The following is a 21,479-nucleotide window of genomic DNA, read 5'->3' as shown; positions in this document are numbered from 1 at the left end:
CCAGCTCTGGCCTTGTTTCTGTCAGCAGTGAACCAGGGGAGTAAAAAGTGGAGGGGGTGGGTGGTTCGGGCAGCTAGAGAAGGAGAGAGGAAGAGAAGGAAAGAGGGAAAGAGAAGGGGGGTGGGGTTGGAGGGGGGAGGGGTTGTCTCAATGGACAGATGGACTGCTCTTTCTCAACACATGTGGAACCATGTTTCGTCTTTCACTGCCGTCAAGCTGGAGCCGAATCCGTCGCTCTGTTGGCCCGCGCCACTTTCGTACTGCACACCTCTCTCTTTAGCACAGCACACACACACACACACGCGCGTGTGTGTGTGCACACACTCAGAGATGCAGGTACACACACAAAACACATGCACACACGCCACACAAACATCTCCGTCTTTCTCTGCACACATGTTAAAGTCATCACCCCTGCTCAGCGCTAGTAAAACACAACACCCCCGGCTTCTCTGCTGTTGTCAAGTCTTGCCATTAGCTGATGCCACTGGGGAATCCTACCCTAGTGAGGTGGGTCTCCCTCGGGAACGTCAGGCACCACGTTACATTCAGCCGCCACTCATGTGAACCCAAACATGTGAGCATAATTTGGAAAATATCATTTATACTGTGCGTCTTTGTACGTGTCTTGACATTTACAAACTGCGATAAAACCGACATGAGGGAGGAGGGAATAGAAAACAGGGCGAGTATAATTTGAGGTAATGTTTTGCTTAGTGAACAGTATTACCCAATCCTGGATGTTGGAGCACTGGGAAGGAGGTTCTGGCTCTGGGGCTGCAGAGAGGGTCTGGGTTTCATTTCTCGGCAAGTGCAAGCCAAAGGAGGGCTGCCAAGTACAGCTTTCACTCTCAACACTTCCTGCTCTTCCTACTCTGGCTCGGGAGGAGACAGGCTTCACTCAAACATCACGTCGACTTAGGCAGGGGTGGCCAGTTTATTCTCCCATTTCTCAATGGGCGTGAAAAACTCACATCTGTCACACGAATTACACCAAACACAGCCATAAATCCAACAGCAAGATGGATATTTTATTAAGCCGCAAATAATAAGACATTTGCAGGTGTTTGCATGCGTGTGTAAATATAATAACAGAGCATTTCCTATACATGTTAACAGCTTTAAATGACTCACTGTAAAATCTAAAGATCCCACAGCTCAGTGGTATAATGTTAAAAAGAGAAATAAAAGTAACACCTGCAGCAATCAACTCTAAATCAAAACAACAGTGACCCTATCCACTGCATCATTTTCATTATGGATGGTGGGATGGTGTTAGATTAACACTACCTACCGAGTGCCATCTTAATTGCCCCTCTGCAGATGCAGTGAAAACATGTCATTTAGGCACTTCATAAACAGACTTCTCTTTGCAGGTTATCAAGTCAGCCGCTCAGTGAAAACACACCCTCTTTTCCAATGCTGATGTGCAATTAAAATGGTTTTAGAAATCCTCTTTGACAGTCCAGGGCTTAGCCAAAAATGTAAATGACATTAAAGGAGACAATGAATTTAATTTTGTTTAATGTCCCCTTTCGCTGATTCTCATTTACATCACATTTCCACATAAAGGGCTGACCTTATAAATACTGGCATTTGTTCAGCTTTTGGAGGTAATCACGGTTTTGCACAAACCAGATGGGAGCGCACAAATTTTCCGATTTGTTTCTTAGAAGGCCGAGGGAACCACATGCGAGACGTTCTAAGGCTGCGGTCTTTTGTTTCTGGTAAACAACTTGACAACAAGTCAAGTGCACTCTGGGAAATGACCTCGTAGGTGTTCCACAAATGAACGATAACGCAAAGTCATTTAGAAAATACAGGCTCACTAATGAGGGACATAACAGAAAGCTAAGCAAAATCTACATTAGGCAAAAATTTAATTGCATTAACACACGAACAGGTGCGGTGAGGCCTTTATAAATGAGCTAAATGAATAAAAGCCTCCCACAGCACAACCATGTGTGCTGACCAAAAAAAAAGAGAGAGAAAGAAAGAGACAAGGGGAAAAATAAGGGGAAAAAACAAGTCAATGTCATGAATTATTCAGTGGCTGGGCTGCACTCCAAAGGTCAGTGCTCTTTGACCTTTGTGACAGGAAGTGAAAGGGAGGGCCGTAGCCGCTGGAATAAATGAAGCTGACATGTTTAGATATGGTCCAGAATCTGTTGGTGAATGGCAGCGTAAACTCACACACCTTAAAAAAAATCCAAATTCATACACACTCTTAACACATTTGCCGCTTGTCTGTTTCAATGCTACTTGCATAAATTGCTCGAGATCCCTGTGTAAAATGTGACCTTTGAACCCTGACAGTCAGAATGAGTCATTTTCTCTCCTCTTTCAACAACATGTGCCGTCTTATTACAAAATCCATGTGTAAGCCGGAACAATGTATCTAATCTTTCACACAAGAGAGGACAAAGTCAATATGCAAGAGAGTGAAGGCAGATACCCAACCAGAGGAGTCACCGTAAATTGAGTTATGTTTGGCTATATGTGTACTGTAAATGGGAAAACCATCTAATCAGATATTGGGTGCCTCATCACTATATTTCTAAAGACTTAAATTACCAGTTAAATCAGCCTATACTCCCACTTACTTTAAAGGACCATTAACTTATAAATGTGACAACTGTAGCACTGCTGGATTTATAAATGAGACATAGCAAAGTGTACAGCTATGCGATCATAGCAACAATGCTACAATTAGTGGCTGTTTCCTTTATTTAACAAGCACGGACTGACTTACTTTTTTTTTTTTTTTAGTTTCTGGTTTGATGTCTGAAGAAAGGAAAAAGAGTGCTCATGCTCTTAACAGTGAATCGACTTTTTTGTAGAGCAAAATACAAACTGACTTTTGCAAAAGACACTGAAACTTTAGTAGCACATATAAACCCACCCAAATGCAGCAAAAATAGGGCCTTTCTTCATCCAAAAATTAATATGAATTATGCAAGGGCATCAAATGTAAGTGCTGAAATATTTAAAGACCAAGCAGTGCTGAAACTTTGTGACAGCTGTTGGGCCTATATCTAACCAACTTTTTTTTTTTTTTTTTAAAGAGAATCCTTCCTCTTCAAAAATCTGAGTGAAAATCTGTATCAAAACTCTGAGAGAAAATAGGGTAAACAGATGTCTGGCTTGACCGCAGGAAAATAGGACACATTTGGAATGATAAGTTTCCCAAACTCCGTTGGATATGCCAGATCCATGGGAATGCCAGTTAATGTCTTGCTAGATGCCAGCTAGCTGTGTGCGCTTTCCCCTCTTACCATCTGGGAAAATGTTACAGAGAATGAACGCCATCAATGATTCACTCCAAATCTGTTTCTTAAGGTTCGGCCATGCTACTGTTTCTCTGGGAAATGTGGCAGTGCTAGCTGGTTTTCATACTGTAATTGTAGACAGATGAGACGTGCCTGATTCAACAATCAAACCTCTCCTCTAGGTTTATGTCACTCAACTATGTTCTACTCAATTGGAAATAATCAGTTTCTGCCAGCAGCGACCGCAGCACAGGTGCCTGTAATGATGTGCATGAGAAAATGACAGATGTAACAGAAATGGCTGTAAAACATGGAAGCTTTAACAGAAAAGCTTACCCATATGCACAGCGGGAAAAGTCAAGTAATTGCAGTAAATAAGCTTACATAGGAAGCCTACAGTGTGCTCTGGCCGTGTCCGTAACTCTTGCTAAACCCTGCAACCTTTCACAAGCACCCCTCTCTGCGAGCCTCCTTCAGTCACTGGGAACCTGTGTGGGTCTGTTAGGGTGAGCTGACGGGCTCATAGTTACGACATGGAGACAATGGGAGGGTCTAATGAGGAACATATGCTTTTGTGTTTCAACAGAGCTGCTCATTGTGCAAGGAAAGGGATACTCTACTCCTATTCAGACTCGTCACAATGAAAATCCGAGCCCTCCCTGAGCCAGTTGAGCTTACAATATCCATCCGCTTCTTTCTTCCCTGTTCTTTTTTTCCCACCCCTCTTCTTGACTTTAATTCTCCATGCATTCATTTTGCTTATTGTACTTAAGTTACATGTTTTGTCCCGCAGATTGAAGAACAATGGCGTGCGAAACTCTAAACAGTAAAAGGCAGCAGAGCAGCACAAAGCAAACATGAAAGCGGCGGAAATCAGGAGACGTAGACGTCTCAAGTTATATGTTAATGTTTGCACTATCGCTGTCACTATTGTAAGGAACAAATGCACCTGACTAATGAATTAAGAAATCCTTGCAATCCGGCGAGAAAAAAAAAAAGGAAAAAGCTATACTCTTACGATGCCCTAAAAAAACCCTCAATAGTTTTCTTGTACTTGCATTGAGATACATTCAGCCACAGCAACAGCATGAACGACATACAAGCAGCACGCGTGTGTGTTTGAGGATGTGCATGCGTGTGTGTGGGTGTCTGTCTGTCTGCGTTTGTGTCCTTGTCTGAGTGTGCATCTGCGTTTATCTACATGTGTGTCTTTGTGAGCTTGACTTCAGACAGCAGTAGCTCTGGTAATCCATCCAGGCTCCCAGGGCAGCCAGCTCCTACTTCCTGATGCATGAGAAGCCGCTGGAGTGGAGTGGCAGCAACAACTGCTCAGCCCTATTTGATTACTAATAAGAGAGTTGTCCCCTCTGTCAGATACCAGGCATTCTCCACTAAGCAAACAGTGATTCCAGCTAGTCAAACATTAGCATTGCTGTCTCTCCCTACTACGTGGTGAGAGTTACATTGAGATCGACGCTCAAACTACACCCCCTACCTCACCTCTATAGCCACCGAACACACATAAGCACATAAGCGCGCACACCTTCGTACCACCAACCTAAACATATTCACATTGACCAAGACCTATAGTTTCACAGTGTGAGGGAAAATGTCAACGCCTGGAAGAAGGCCATTTATTCTCCCACTTTATAAAGTGATGAAGGTAATATAAAAGTGGCAGATAACTAGCCTGAAGGTGCAGAACAAAACAGCAGACATAAAATGTTTATCCCTCCTAAAACAAAGCTTTAATGGCACCTAGCTCACAGCTAACTTGAACGAAGGAAACAGTCAATGAAAAACAACTATTGACAGTGTAAGCATCACTGTCATAAACAAAGAAAGGAAGCCAGCCAAATAAATGCGAAGTTGCCTAAGCTAATTAGGTGTATTCCCAGCATGATCCTCTAGTGATTGAACCACCTGTGACTGAACAAACCCTATCCAGGTGGTGACCGCCCCTCAGTGCACAGGTACTTGGGAAAGACACCCCTCAGCCACTCACACAGAGTCACCCACAGTTCCCACACTGTGGGCTGTAAGATGCAAGTCAGCCCAACTGGGCCGTCTGGTACAGCGGGAGGGGACTAATTTGTTCACTAGCTCATCCGTGTGCCTGCTCATCCACTCAGTCACTCATGCATTTAGTCAGTCTGACGCTCACTCATTCACTTACTCATTCCCTGTTCGCAAACACAGAAAAGGAAAAAGCTGCACACGGCCTACCTGTCAATGATCACTGGGTCTGAGGGAGTCTCGTTCCTGTTTCCACAGCTTTTCTTGTCACAGCATCGGCTACAAAAACATAGAAAAGTGTGTTACAGGGCAAGCGATACTTTGCACAATAAATACAAATAAATAAATAATGCACAAAAAAAAGCATGCATGTATTACGCGTATCTGAGTGCTTTTGATATGGGGGGTAAAAATTACCATGAGATTTCCTTCACTCAATCTATCCTTTCCATTGATGCTGATGGCTGATAAAAATGGTGAAAACAACATGTTGTGTTGTTTGGCTTAGTGTTGGAGGGGAGGGGAGTGGGGATTGGGCCAGGAGGCAGGGGAGTCACTTTTCACAGCTTCAGCTTTTGTTTACCTCTAATTGCCAAGCTGCTATTTCTGAGGGAGATGCAAGGTGCCACCCTCAACCAATATTTCTGCGGGGCATTTATCAATTATGGCCTCAAAAGCACTAATCTATCTTCCACCACATGTTTCAACCATCTCCTCCCTAAGCCTATAGCTAGCTGCCTTTCACTTCTTTGATTGGGACTGGAATAAAAAAAAACCAGCAAAAATAAACAAATACATCATCCCAGCTTCCATTTGAAATGAAAACATATAAACATATGTGAATAAGATTGATTTATGCCATATGGTGCAGAAAGGGAAAACAAAGATTTTGTGCAAAGCTACTGTCAGTCAAGCACACGCTATTTAAATATCCCTGATTTACATGACTTTCTAGAAGCAATAATAAAAAAGTGTTTTATGGCTGCAAAGTACTGAGAAAAAATATATAATTCAAAAACTAGTTTATTACACGGCTAAAATAAAATATGCTTTAATTAGATAATATATCAAAAGAATATTCTCATTATGTATATCTTCTTATGTGATAATAGGCAGCAGTTGTAGTAGTTGTTTTATTCAGCAGCAAAATGCACTTCCCTTTGGGAAAAAAAAATATATTACCTCTCGAGCACGACCATATTCAATGTGTCACAAATAAGTGATGGATGCTTGTATAAATTGAGCGTGAGTGATGAGTTTATGCATGGAAAAAGACAAATCATTCTCAGCTCTCATGCTGCACTTGCTCTCAACCAGTAACTTGAACAATGCACCGGTGCAACAAAGGAGCGGTTAACCGACAGTATCCGAATTCAATGTTCACAAAGCTCATGCTGAGCTCAACAATAACAACAAAAGGCGTTTTTCCTTTTAGTATCAATGACACCGCTGAATAGCAGCGCAATATGAGTGGAGATTTATGTGGTTAAATGACACTAAAAGGCTTGCTGATCATTGTTGACAGGTGGGATCAACTGAGAATTGAGTACAAAAAAAAAAAAAGATGCATAGCATGCAGCATTAATGCATAAGAGAAGACACATTGTCCCTGGCATGCTGATATATAATTCTTAAAATATAAAAACAAACTAAAAGATTAAAAAAAACAAAACCACAACTTATGTACTTTGTCACTGAGTGTTTATTACACATTCAGTTCCCCTTCACTGGAAAAGACAGTTCATTTTCACTGTCATATTCATATCAAAGTTGAATCACATCATATCAAAGTTAGAAATGACAGCAGCTCTCTCTCGCTCTGTGGCTGCTGAAGGACCACAGGACAGTTTTGGCTCGCTGCATCACATCATGAGTGTCAAAACTTATTGAAGGGGAGGGAATTACTTTTTGCTTGAATCTGCAAAATGGACAGAGCAGGAAAATAACGCTTACCTGCACATAATTTCATGAGTAAGAAGAACTCTGCACATTTCTGGATTCTTGTCTTGACCCTCATAAACTATGGCCTTTGAAACAAAATGAGATGGAAACAAAGTGAAAACACAGCCGTCGTTTTCAACACACACATCAAGAAAACTCTTGAACTGGCAAATAATTAGGCTACTGTTTAACAAAATAAATCAGGGCATGAACACACGTGATGTTAGAGCAACACAATATAACAGATGAGACCAAATACTGAATAGGAAATGTGGTTCAAATAATCCCAGCATTCCCCTGTGCTGTAAATTATACTGATTTCTATAAACATAAATGACTGTCTAAATTTAACTATTAAAAAATGCACAAATATCAACTGCTTCTACATTTTTGTGGCAGCAATAGTAAAAATGTATATAAAAATAAAAGTAGCAATCGATATATTTAATAATAATCATAAACTGTATTTTTTATTAATCTGGATAATATGTGGCACAGACAGACAGAGGAAGAGAGAGAGGGGGGGAGACAGAGGGATTTTCATAAGGAGAGATCCAATAGAAGTGTCATCAATATGCTTATAATCTGGGGATATTTGGGGGAAAGTGTTAATGGGCAATCTGTTGTTTATTTTGAGCCGCTAACAATGATCTTTCTGTGGATAAAAAGCGGTGTCTGGCGGTACGGTTGAGTAATTTTTGAGCATTGGCTGAAACAGATGGCGTGGAGCTATCAGTTCTGCCGCTCTTCTCTCCCTCCCTCGATCCCTCCCTCCTTCTACCATTTCTAAGGATAGACACTTTACTCCCTCGTACGCTGAACCGGCACCGAGTGTAAATGCAAAGCAAAGCAACAAATTATAAAGAAAATATTGCACATAATGCCAAAAAAATCTACATATATATATATATATATATATAATAAATAAACCTGATAGGTTGCATTTAATTTTTACGTTCTGTTTGCCTAGAATGAAATTTGTATTTTTTGCCCCTGACTCTCTTTATGCCAACAGGAAAGAATGACTTTGAAAAAGTGACATATCTGAACCAGGTCGCATCACTCTCTCTCGCTTCTAAAAGCTGTCCTACTTGACCTGCTGTGTTTTTTTTTCCTCCCCTCTCTTCTTTTTTTCGGGGGAACCAGGCGATTATCTATATTGGTTTGATTTATGTGGCTATTTGCAGCTGTAGAAACAGAAATCCATAAATTGCTTGTTCTGCGTCATTGACTCGGATCATTCGCACAGGAATGTTGTCTGTGACCAGTGGTCCAGGCTTCACGGCTCTATTCAGGAGGCTCTAGCTAAATCCTCTGTTTAATAATAAAACACGATATGGAGAGACGAAAGCGTGGCGTCTAATTTTATTTTCCCTAATCATAATTAAGTTCGGTAATCTAAAATAAAAACAAAAAAAAAAAAAATACTCATAAGCATTTTGGGGGTTTATTTTTACGCTATGAAAGCCATTCACGTGTTTACACCTGAGCAGAATTTTTTAAATGTCTATTTTTATAAATATAACATTTAAAGCAATTTTTTTTTAAAAAAATGTTTAGACCGTCACTTCTGACTCTTTGCAGGAAAAGTCAAATCGGATCATATGGAGCAGAGGTAGTGTTTAAATTTTAATGCTGGACAAACTGAACCTACAAAAAAAAAAGACTCAACTCTGGCGAAGAGAAATTGACTTTAGGGTCTTGCAATATGATATGGTCAAACGTAAACAGTCAAAATGGAAGCTGTCTCTTCTGATTCCATCTGTAATTTGATTTTTATTTTGTGCCACAACTGCATTTTGCAAGAAGATTTTTTTTCTTTTTTTTTTAGAAAACCGAGAAGTGTGTCTATCTATCTCAGGGGTGACGATTTACACGCCATGTTAAGATTTTGTTTGGCTTTTTTTTAATGTTTTTTTTCCTCCCCCACTTGTGAACCGTGGACGCGAGGCAAGTTTGCACTGTGCGCAGAAACAAGTGTAACAGCAGCAGCTTACCTGCTTCGTCATGGAATCGATTAACCGTATGTAAAGATCCTGTTCTGTTCTGACGCCTGGGGAGAGAAAAAGAGGAGCACTTTTACATTTTTAAGGAATTGTGGGTAATGAGTTTATGAAAATAAATAATAATAAAACCCTCAAAAAAAGAGAAAAAAGAAAAAAAAACTTTTCATTAAAATCTAAGAGTTCAGATAGTGATTATAATTTTATATTATTATTATTATTATTATAATTATTATAATTATTATTATTATTACGTGTGGTTTTACGCACACAGACAAACTCACTGATAGATTTTCACATGTTTTTAAAAATATTAAAGACAGTTTCACTCACCGTTACTGTACAATAACTGTAGTTTGTAATGTATCCCATTGTTAGTTTTTTCACTGGTTGGTTCCTGCAGAAAACAACAGTTTGTGAAAATCAGCAATCAGAAAAACAACTGCCCATCACCACCACATGTCTATGCGTTTAAAAATAAATTCAGAGTTTTGGTGCTAAAGAAGAGAAACGGCTTTAGATGCTAAAATGACCCTCTGTCATCAAGGAATTGAATTTTTCTTTTTTCCTTTTTAAAGAAAATCAATATTACACGTGACTTCCCCTTAGTAACCCATTGCCCATTTCTGAGTACATAATTTCGATACATGTGCTGATTATGTAGAGAGGTGCATGTATTCTAAAATACACCGCTTACTTTTTCTTTCTCCACAAAGTCCACAAAAGCTGTCCTTTCGATCTCCACGGGCTGACCCTGTCTGTCATACAGCGCCAGGACGAAATGGAAAAAATTGGATTTTCTGAGGTTGGAAGGGGGCTGCTTTTCATAATGTGCCCGTGCCAAGCCGACACCGCTGCGGGGAGAAAACAAGAGACCATCTCGGTTAAGCACCGGACACCGGGGATACTAGATGATGGAGAAGCTGATGGAAACATTGGAGATGCAGAAGCACGCTTGAGTACGGGGGAGATTTCTTGATTTGTCACAATAATGGGTAATCTGATGTAATGAAAGAAGGGAAAGCCGAAGGGGGGGCATTTATTGGGAGACCGTAATTGATACAGAGTATTCAGGGGATTGAGGGGTCGATATGATGAGGAGGGAATGCGTGAGAAAAATCAGATGCTTTTTGGCATGCGTACCTTTGGGCGGCTGTGTTTGCATCCACCACCCCAGCTGTGTGCATCCAGGAGCGGACCGAGTTCAGTCCACCCAGCGGTTCCTCCTTCATCGTCGTCCCACCCCGCGGTATAGTTTCCTGAATCCCAAACATTTAGGACAATTTGCGTGAAAAAGAGCCTCCTGCGAAATTAGGAAAATAAACGTCCAAGCGTGTTATCCTTCAGGGTTTTTTTTTTCACGGGATAAGTAGCGAGAGCCGATTCAGACTTGCGAGGGAAAACCCGGTCCACAGGTCTTGCCTCCCTCTTCAGTCCGTCCGATGTGAACAATTCTCAAAGTGCTGTACTTAGTTAGAGCGGTATCCACAGACTGGAAAAGTGAATTGTTCAATAGACAAGATTTTTTTGTGTTGCTATTGTTCCTCTGTTTTTTTTTCTTTTTCTTTTTTTTGTGCTATTCACAGAAAAATCGATGGCAGTTGTTTGTGTTTGTGGGTGATGCTGCTCTCAAAGTGCCCACATCCCTGAAGCACCGCATCCAAAACCTTCAGGACTTCTTGTTGAATAAAAAACCCACTCCTGAAAAGGTGCTGCTGCTTCTCCACAAGACAAACACAGGCAAAGGCTGATCACCAGTGGAGGTGTTCCTAGTACACAGGAGAGGTGGATAAGGGGCCCTTTCGCGTCGTGCAGGATGGATGGGAACATGCAAAACTAAGCCCTCTTTCCCCGAGGACTGAAATCTTTCCCGGGAGCCAAAACTCTAAACCCACGGGAGAGGCGCTGTCAGAATATGACGCTGAAGGGGCGTGGTTTTGACCATATATGGAGCTCTGACGGTTCCTGTCAGGCAGTGGCGCTCCACTGTACGGGTACAGCCCTATAGTGCAGCAGCTTGAGAACACTCATTCGCTCCACTTTTCCTCTTGCTTAGGCCCTATATGTGGTGAGTTTGATTTTTTTAATGATATGGAAAATTCAACCGGGTGTAACCATCACACATAATGAGGAGGAAAATAATAATAATAATAAAATAATCATAATAATAATACATAACAATTATTCGGAATTCAGTGCTTATTATTTTTAGCTGGCCTACCGATTGCAATTTCCGTGATTAGTTTTATTATAATGGATTAAAATTAATAGCATTTCATATATTTATTCGATTAAATTTGTTAACACCATTACAAATTGACTTGATGAGACTGTTTGTTCACTGACGTATCGAAAGCATCTCAGTGTCTGTGAGATTAAAGGCCATAAATCATATTTCAATAAGAGCAGATTATGTTTCTTCATAAAATTGATATATATTCTATTTCGTATTGTGATCGCGTGCTGTGGGTTATGTTATTGTAATTAAGGTGTAATTAACACAACGCGGAAATCATAAAATCACACATGATTATAAATATTTTAATTTACATTAACTTTTCATTGATCATTTTTTTAACAACAGGTATTTGACTCATTTGTTTCGCTGGGGCAGTCGGGCAGATTTTTTTTTTTTTTTTTTTTTATGTTTTAGTTTTTGCGCACAAAATCCAAAAAAGGGAGCAAAGTTTGGAAATCAGACGGAGTTTTTCAGCATCTTTGTTATTAATGTCAAAACAAATCAGTCACATCGCGGTGCCATTTACTGCAGATAAAGTCAGGTCTTTTGACCTCTTTTATAGATTAAAAATCTGAGTCGGTGTCTCATGACATTAAACAAACTTCGGGAAATCCATGGTTCTATGTCTTCCGCATTTAATGCACGCCATGTACCTAATAATCAGAAACATCTTAATCATTTTTAAAGAGCCAACTGCCTACATGTCCGACTCCGTCCGAGAGGGACAAGCAAGCAATTCGGTTCATTAGTGGTGAAAGGGGGGAGAGGATGAAGGAGAGAGGGGAGGGTGCGAGGAAGAGAGATGTGTGCTATATCCTGAGCAATCTATCTAGCTGGTGCAGAGGGTTAATAGCTGCTGCCAAAGATAAGTGAATTATAAGCTGTTGCTTTCACCTCTACACAATCTATTGCCAAATTGCCCAGTTACAAAACCAGGTTGTAGATTTTTTTTTAAACTTTTTATTTTTGTTTTTATTTTTTATTTTTTTAGAGAACTCAAAGTTTAAATTTGTGGGGAGGGGAGGATATGAGAATGAAATCAAATGGGTGCTCTTTGTTAATTGTATTTTTCCCCCTTAGATGAAACAAATCGAGACGCGTGCTGCAAATGTTTTGTCTGTTCTACCGAGATTGCAAATATCTTTTTTGCACAGAACTCACTGTGCTTTTTGCACAGTTTCAAGTCGCTTATTAGAACTTAACCCCTGATTACACGCACCGAGGCGATTTAAATCTGATTATCAAATTAGGAGACTTTGAGACAAATCCTCTTAGATCTGATACTGTTGACTGGAGAGGGAAAATGGATCTCCACACCCGTCACGTAGGTAACGATGCTGTCCTGAAAGGGAGTTTTAAACCGTATTTGACAACAAATGCAGCTGCCCCGCTATTTCAGAAGATATTAAAGGAAAATGAATGCAAATCTGTGTGCAGGAGCCATCTGGACGTGGAGAGAGGGAGTCAGCTGCTCCACACACTGAGGCGCGGAGCCTGAATCCGTCTCAGCTCATTCTGTGGGATCATCTGCGTGGTGGGCTTACACCGTGGAAAATGCGCTCTCCATCATTAGGTGAAATGTTAGCATCAAAATAAAAGAAATGTTGATCCCCGTTTGTTTTAGTGGTTGCATGCATGAAAACTTTGCACGGGCGTGGAATTAGACCATCTCAGTCACATTTTCTTTTTATTACTCACCCCCTCCCCCACTCTCCTTAAGAAATTTTTTTTAAATCCACTTTTTTCAACAGCGTGCTAGAGGTAAGTGATGGGTGACAGAGAAGGGGAAACAATTGCAAACTATTTCATCTTGGCCGCATTAAGCCAGCCTGAATGCTCGTATAAATGACCGGCTGATAACACGGGGGCCCTGTTATCTCACTCTTTCTATTCAGTGATCACAATGAGTGAACCCCCAAAGATTTGGACCTGACCACTGATATAAAACCAAACTCCTCGGGACGCGTGGTTTCCACTCAAAAAAAAAAATGTTACAGGGTGACTTTAGAAGACCTCCCGTCTCGACGGGACGAGGGTGACGTCTTCTTTTTTGTGTGCGTGTGTCTATGTGTGTGTGTGTGTGTGTGTGTGAATTTACGGGGCGAGGCCCTCATGATCTCCTTAAATTTGCATGTAAATGGCGACATCAGCCTATACGCGTGCCAGGGGCCAGCGGGCCTCCCAGATGTCAAGGCAAAGTCAATCAGCCGGCCGCTGCCCAGCTGTCCATCGATGCACTTTATTGGGACAACACTTTCATTATGCTCACCTGCATTGTTTCCTAATGGATTGATTGGTAAAAAGCGAAGTGAAGGAAATTTTATTAGCACCCACCAAGCAAGTTTCCTCACGGCTTTATCGCAGAGGTTGTTTTAAAGTGATCTTTTTCCCCTTTCTCCTTCTTCTTCTTTTTTTCGATTAAATATTTATCAAGTACGCCCACAGTTAGGCATTATTCCAAATTCCATACGGAACAAATAGGCAATCAGCCCACTTACTGTTTACAGCTAACATCGCCTGTTCCGTTGTTTAGAGCTACAATATTTTGTGAAAATATTTGAAGTTGAAATTTAAGTTACACCGCGCAAAGAAAACTAATTTAGGGAGCTTCAGCCTACAGCCTTTGTTTAAAATTTCTGTCACTTGTAGCTGAATTAGAAAAGATTAACTCCAGCTGATGCTTGTGCGTTGACAATTTTCTCATGAGTAGGGAGGAAAAAAATACACATCACTTATATCAGTTTCCCCCATCAGTTTTAATTAAATTACCAAATAGCTTGATTCCGCATCACATATATATTAAAAAAAACCTTCAGTGCAAACTTTAGTTATTACAACTTATCGGCCTAATAAATGCACGCCTAAAATTCGATATCTCATATTAAAACATGGTTTTCACGATATTTTTTAATTATTGTAGTTAGAAAAAAAATCAAACGGCCAAGAGTGATGAGATCAATCATGAAGGCTGTTCGTGTCAAGTTGGAGCTAATAGACGGACAGCGCCCCTCGTTGGTTACACTTGAGATCATGGAGTCGATATGAGGCAGCTGTGTTGTTCAGTGACAAGATAGCAAAATCTCAAGTTTGGTTTATATGTAACTGCTTCCCCACTGCCCCACGAGCTACATTTTCTTTTTTCAAATTCAGGTACTATTTTAAAAAGCAACAGAATTATTTTTAAAATAATAAAAAAAAATAATATTATTTTTCTTTGTCATCTCGCACACTAGAATAAGAAAAAATAACAGATATTTGAAGGGCTAAAAAAATTAAGGAAAGAACGTTTTTTATGTATTATTATTATTATTATTATTATTATTATTATTATTATTATTTCAGATGTGTTTATTGTGTGTCTGAAATAAACATTATTTGACAATGTGCTGGTGTGACCTCACGTTTCGTCACTAACTTCTGTCAGAGTGTTCATGTTAATTGTGTGCAGTGGTGAGTTCTGTCAAGGGCATTGCCCGTGCGCACAATTTGCATTTCCATTCTGCTGTGGAAATGATGAGAGAGTTTCTGCGCGGTTTAGAGCCTCGCGGCGCAGTCTGTGGGCGAATTACATTTAAAGAAGGCGAGAGAAATTAAATAAGAAACCGAGACCACTTCAGGGCTATTAACATCTAAAATATCCCCTGGAAATTTAGACCAAAATACACATGACCAAATACCCAGGATACCTTCGCTCTTAACACAGCCCTGGTCTTGATTGTGTCCATCACTGTTTTGTAGGCCTATCTAAAATTCTTTATTTAAAAAAAAAAGTTATCACGCCGCCTCACATTTCTCAGTGGCGATGATGGAAGTGAGGCAAATTTGATTATTCAGCTCTAAATCGGAACATATTAACTTAATATATAGGCGCCCTACTGCCAAACAGACTGTGACACTCAGAAAAATGGGTGCAAAAATCCGACTTTAAAGGTCAGTTTAAAAAAAAAACCCTCATCAGTAAGTATGATGTGGGCACATGTTGCATCGGGGAAAGTGGCCTCCAAAAGAGGAGGCATCAGCTTTAACCTTGTTCCTTTTTTTTCTTATTTTTTTAGAGCGCCTGTGCATGCATGACCAAAGAGGCAGCAGCCTTTCCCTCAGTACTCCAGAGACCTTTAATTTGCCTGTTGACCCCAGGATGGAGGTGTTGCCAACTCACAGTGATACTACCTCACCCACAAGAGACTAATAATTCTCAAGTTACTTACATCAAAATATATATTTTCAACATGTTGCATCAGTGCCTCTAATTCGTTTTTCTCCTTTAGGGGCTGCCATTATAAAGGAGATACATATTTGATGGCAACTGGCAAGTCTACAAATGCATTTTGATTTTAGTCAGATTATTAATATCGGACTGTGTTACTATTAACAGAAATGTTAATTATGATGTCAAGACAGAGGGAGTCAAGGTGAAAGCTGCACAGCAATAGCTAAAAATAATCCATGCCAGCCAGAGTACAGTATGATCCTGCAGAGGAGTGTTACTGGCAAGGGACCTTTTTGCTGCAACAAAGAGGTGGAAAAGAGGAAGTAAATGAATTAGAGTACAAGCCAGATTTTGTCTTTGTTTCATCCACACTTGTCCTGTCCCTATTTTCCAACCTCTCCCTTTTCCTTGCTATTGGAAGTGCTGCAAATTGTATAATGCTGGTCTTTGTTCTACAGAGTCAAGCCACATGAATAGCCGTCCTGAGCACACACAAAAACACACTGACAAACTGATCATCTTAAAAAAGCAACGCCCTGGTGCTCACTTGGCCTACTTTCCACGGCAGCACTGGGACGTGGGAAGAGGAATAGAATTCAGGGGAGGATGTTCTTGCACTCTGGGAAACATTCAGTATAGCAAGTGTGATGCACATAAACATAGCCTTTGCATTGTCAACCTTAGACCGTATTTGCCCCAGATAACTAGTCCCCGTGTGCTAGACTATTCTCTTTGACTTTGCAATTGAAATCCTGAGAAGATTATGCCAAAGCTAAAAGAGGCAAACTCTGGGGTGGGATTTCAATTGTCAATTCCTGTTGGATTTTATAGCATTATGACATATAGTACACCATCTGTTACGCTTCCCGTGACTAGGTCTACATCTGCACAAGTGGAGCTTATTGATGTGAACATCAGTACAACTAAGACCTGGTTTTTGAATGGACAGCAATTTTCAATCACCGATATTTTTCTCCTGAATCCCGTTTAACACAGATGTATGACTAAGTAGCGGGGTCTCTAGCTTACAAAACACCAGAGCAAATTAAAAAGGTGCAGGAAAGTAACCACTCCTAACTTTAGCTAAACAGACTTCCTGGAGCGCTAGATAATCTGGGGCTTCTATGTACACCGCCTAACCAAATGTCGACATCTGTGAGGGTGTGCATAAAGAAAAGCTCCTCAGAGAAACGGGGGATAATAATCTTAGTTCCCCTCACCTTCAGCTTGCCCATAGGGGTTTAAAAGGGAGATGAAGAAATCCTATGTAAACATGCCAAGTCAAATTTTCACTTGAAATGTGACATAAAGGCAAAGGGCAACCTTGGTGCATCGCTAATGTGCTTCCACGCATGAGTTTTCCAGTGCCCCTGGATGTAAACAATTGATGTATTCAGTCTGTGGTTTGAACACTGACTCACTGTGCACACTTAATATGTTTGAGCATCTTCTTAGCCATCACTGTACATTTAGTGCATAGGTGAAGAGCCCAAAAGAAGTCAACACAAAGCCTGTACACAATCAGAATCTCTGTACTCAATAGCTGCATGAAAGTGAGTTTTGCTCTCCTGAGAAACATACAAAGTTTGAGCATCTGTTCCATCATGTAGTCTTTGTTGAGAAATTAAATATTGAACTGATCTAGTGTACCATGAATGTTTCACTCACATAGTGATTAGACAGACTGGAGAGGCAAGACATCGCAGCACTTTACTCTCTACTTTCATATACTGTATTTGTTGGTCTTGCCTTTAAGTGTTTCACGCGCCAGATTGTGTTGTTGTTATGGAAAATGTTTTTTAATGTTGCGTCAATTATACTTAGCATGCATGTGTAACTCGACACAAAAGTAAATTCATATGCATGTATGTGCACAAACGCAATCATCCTCAGTCTGATAATTGCTGTATAGTGTAGTCCAGCTGAAGCAATATAATTGGAAAAAAGAGAAAAACATAAATTAGAGTTTTGGTTTTATGATTCAATTATGAACTTGGCAGCATCTGTTTTTTCATACTTTTATGTTATTGTGAATATGGAGAAAATACTGATTGGTTTTCTTGTCGCATCTCAGAATAAAGGGCGTCTCTTTTATAGTTTCTCATCCCTTACTCCAAATCAACAATTGTCTCTCGGGAGAGTCCCAAATGATGTTTCCTGACATAAACATTTTGGATTATAATGAGCAGACCAAGCCAACGTGCAAGCAGGAGAAGGAAACAGTATCATCACAGAGATCATAAAATGGTGTCGTGAGTAGTCTTTTGTCCAGGACCATAGGAGAGTTCTGTTGCTAAAGGGAAGGACAAAAGCAGAAGGCGCCACGGGTATAAGGTTCCCCTGAGCAACAATACTGAAAGTTTCAACTTGCAGCACATGGGTGTAACTTTAACTGGAATACTGTGGATCAAAGACTCACAAACAAAGTGGGTGGAAATGCTGAAGGAGTGTCTGTGCTCAAGTGAAGGACAGGTTCACTAGAGAGAAAGCGGGAGCGACAATTTCTGAAACACAGACCAGGCAATCAAGGCTAATTACCGAGCCCGTGTTTTGTGAACTCAAAGGGCAGCATGATTCAATTAACAAAACCGATGTGTATTATAATTCTGAAAAGCAAAATTACCTCTGTCGACAACACGCTTATCAGATATAAAACAAAAGCAAATTCAAATTAAACTGAACAGTTTCAAATGTGTTGCTGCTTCGTGCGCTTTAATAAGGAAGAGTGCACACAGTCGATTTTGTATTGCATCTCAAACATTCATTCCGCACTCTTGTCTTCACCTGTCATCTTTTAGAGAGTGGGAGAATTATTCAGTTCTGCTTCTTTAAATAAAAAACACAGCCTTGAAATTTGTGAGGCTTAAGGCAATTCATCAGGTTAGATCAGTACAATGTGGATGTGTAACCTTTACACTGCACTGGAACCTGCACATACAAGTGTTATGAAAGGTCCCCGTGGCACTCTGCTCTTCTGACATGGATTTGAAGACTTGCCACTTTATTAGCTGCTAAGCCCCCACTACTTGTTCTATATAGTGGAGGCCTATGTTATGAGCTGGGATCTCATTGTCTAGCGTTATTAGAGGTAGAGTCTGCAGCGCTCTCTTGTCTCCCCTCGAGAGTAGCCTGACTATTTGAAAGGAAGCTACAAGTGCAATTTAACCCATCTTATTTACAATACGATCTCTTACAAGGACATCATCGCAGCAAGGATTCACATATAATACATCTCTACAATGTGCTTCTTTCCTGTTTTGATTGTTTCAGGGGAGTTGTTTGACGCTCAATTGAGCCCTAAGAAGAAAAAAAATCTCTGAATGTGTCAAGTTAGAGCAGACACAAACTTTAGTCAACAACACTAGTCCGGTTTTGTATTTTTCAAAAATACTTCACATAAGATTTATGCACAACAACAAGTGTTTTCTGCTTAAAGGTCAAAAGAGTTAATAAATAAAAAAGAGTGGGTATGGGGTTCTTAATGATAGCATTAACATCGTGTCTGGGAAAACAAGCTGTTTGTGATCATCACTTTTGTCACCAACGCACACGCACACACACACCCTCCAAAATGGAAATGATCTGTTGGCACTGAATAATAAGTGCCATAGTGCCATCTAGTGCACAAATTTGCACACTGAAGAATGACAGTCCCTGTATGTAAAACATACACTACATACTGCAGCGTACATGCAAAGGTACAGGGCTTGAGGGCTACTTGTGATTATGATAAAGGATGGTGTACTGTTTTCACTGATCGCTTGTGTGCTTCAGTGTGAGTTTCAGCTACACTAAATGACCACACTGAAAATTTCCACTCATAGGGGAAATAAACAAGGAGACAAAGGTTTGTCTTAGAAGCCAGGTCTTTGACAACCCGCGGCTGTGGCAAGCCGCAAGGATAATCTCCTTCAGACAATGAGACGATGTTGAAGGCTGTGCATGCAAATTATACTCTGCCATCTAAATTACAAAGACATACACAGACCTCAAGTCATCAGGCCTCATATCTCACTCATCTGGCCTCCTGGCTGTTAGGTTGCCAGAGGATACTATAGAGACAACAGAACAGAAATAATAAGAAAAAACACATGAGCCAAAACAAGAGTCTTGAATAATTGATTGTGTTTGTCTTTTGCTGTTTGTGTGTGAGAGTGTGTGTTTGAGTGAGAGCGAGAGTGTGTGTGTGTGTGTGTTAGGACTCAGGGTCTGGACAGAGCTTATGCCCCTGAGCAGAGCAGACACATCCACTGGCCAATGGTTTGTGTTAAAAACTGTCTGATTGACCAAATGTGGGGGAAGGGTATGTTTGTGCGTGCCGGGCAAAAATGAATGTGCATGGGTATTTATGTTCATGACTGTGTGTGTAAATTCAAAGAGAAATAGGTGAGGATAGTAGCTGCGATGTGTGTGATTTTTGGCAAACTAAACCTGGGCATGATTAGCTCATGTTGAAATCAGCGCTGGTTTTGTATTCAGTAACATGGGAATAAGATGAAGTAAAGATTTCCAGGATAACAAACGCTTTTTGTTAAACGGGCCAGGAATAGGTGTGTTGTAAGATGTTAAAAAGTCAATATACCTTCATTTTGTCTGTGCTGGTAATGAGCCATATTTTCTGGGGAAAATGGCTGCTTCTCCGGAGGCACCATGTCTACTGAATGTGGCCCTGATCCTGGATAAAACAGAAGGCTCACCAATCAATCTCTCCAGGTTGCCCACAGCCAGAGAAAGCAGCTGCACCACATGTTTGCCTTGCGCGATAGCGACAAGTTAACATACGGGCAGCACAGTAACCATCCACAAGCAGCCTCTAGCTGTCTTATAATGAATTCCCACAGGGATGGGGAACTATCAGAGTCAGTGGTGTTACTGGAGGCTCGGAATAAAGTCAACACCTCTCCTTATACCTGATGAAGCTACGGCACGGCAGCACACTCACACACATAGTCACAGCCACAGCGCTCGACTCGTACAAACGTGAATATTTCGAATGCACACAACGATTAAGCTGTACGGTTTATTAAATCATAAATTTGGCTGCATTCGGGCATTACATGTTCACGCAATGATGGTGAACAGAAACTGCTTGCTTTTAATAATGCAGTCTTATCGGGACAGCAGTTTTGTTTAATTCAATGTATAACACGTTATAAAGAGACATTTTAAATTAACGAAAAATCGCCATTCAGCATTTTCTTTAATTTTTTAAAAGCCCTATTTTTCATTCTGATTTGGACATCAGTGTGGCTTCTACACCCACACACCTACTGCTTTCAAATCATGATGTGTTTGTACTGTATTCACAAAGTAATGACTGACACAGTGGTCCACTTAGTCAAACATTTAAGCAATCAAAGTACAAAACACAACAAACCCATTTGGTGCACAGGGCTCGACACATAGAAGTCAAGGGTGTTTTAAAAGGTTTAAGCGGTTGTTAAAATAATGATGGTTTTATGAAACACTGGTGGACCATCTTTTGTTAATTTAAAGCTAAATGCCCTCACATCTACTAACTGCAAATGAGATCAATACACAAGCTGGTGCTGTAGAGTTTCTCTGGTAAACTGACATTAGTCAACTGCATTTCAGACAGCACTTTCAGAAAATGCATAAATTACACCCATTATGTATTCATGTGTGGACAACACTTGGTGTGGAATAATGTTAAACTGAGTGAGCAAGAAAAGTGCAATGCAGTCCATGTAGATAGATAGATAGATAGATAGATAGATAGATAGATAGATAGATAGATAGATAGATAGATAGATAGATAGATAGATAGATAGATAGATAGA

General features: G+C 40.4%; 1 protein-coding gene and 1 long non-coding RNA gene across 9 annotated transcripts in view; one reads left to right on the top strand and one right to left on the bottom strand.

Moving 5' to 3' along the window:
- The window catches only part of LOC102305620 (EBF transcription factor 3), a 68,461-nt gene extending 57,389 nt beyond the window's left edge, over positions 1 to 11,072 (bottom strand). For 3 of the 8 annotated variants that reach the window (XM_014337171.2, XM_014337180.2, XM_005914157.2), the window contains exons 1-6: positions 10,373 to 11,070; positions 9,927 to 10,083; positions 9,563 to 9,626; positions 9,224 to 9,279; positions 7,239 to 7,312; positions 5,496 to 5,564 (exon numbers count right to left, since the gene is read on the bottom strand). In XM_014337171.2, coding sequence (XP_014192657.1) covers positions 5,496 to 5,564; positions 7,239 to 7,312; positions 9,224 to 9,279; positions 9,563 to 9,626; positions 9,927 to 10,083; positions 10,373 to 10,503 — 551 coding nt within the window. In that variant the 5' untranslated portion in view covers positions 10,504 to 11,070. Of the gene's footprint in view, positions 1 to 5,495; positions 5,565 to 7,238; positions 7,313 to 9,223; positions 9,280 to 9,562; positions 9,627 to 9,926; positions 10,084 to 10,372 lie in introns of all 8 variants that reach the window. The other 5 variants (XM_005914153.2, XM_014337158.2, XM_005914155.2 and 2 more) reach the window with 3 other exon arrangements.
- Positions 11,073 to 11,197: 125 nt separating this feature from the next.
- LOC102305426 lies at positions 11,198 to 20,269 on the top strand. Its single transcript, XR_315294.2, has 3 exons — positions 11,198 to 11,297; positions 12,906 to 13,041; positions 15,524 to 20,269. It is a non-coding gene; the product is annotated as an uncharacterized LOC102305426 (long non-coding RNA).
- Positions 20,270 to 21,479: the final 1,210 nt, after the last annotated feature.

This window comes from Haplochromis burtoni, unplaced genomic scaffold (assembly GCF_018398535.1).
Source record: "Haplochromis burtoni strain Fernald_Lab_line unplaced genomic scaffold, NCSU_Asbu1 Contig_7, whole genome shotgun sequence".
Taxonomy (NCBI): domain Eukaryota; kingdom Metazoa; phylum Chordata; class Actinopteri; order Cichliformes; family Cichlidae; genus Haplochromis; species Haplochromis burtoni.
Note: the sequence above shows the minus strand (reverse complement) of the source record. Positions and strands in the feature narration are given on the sequence as shown.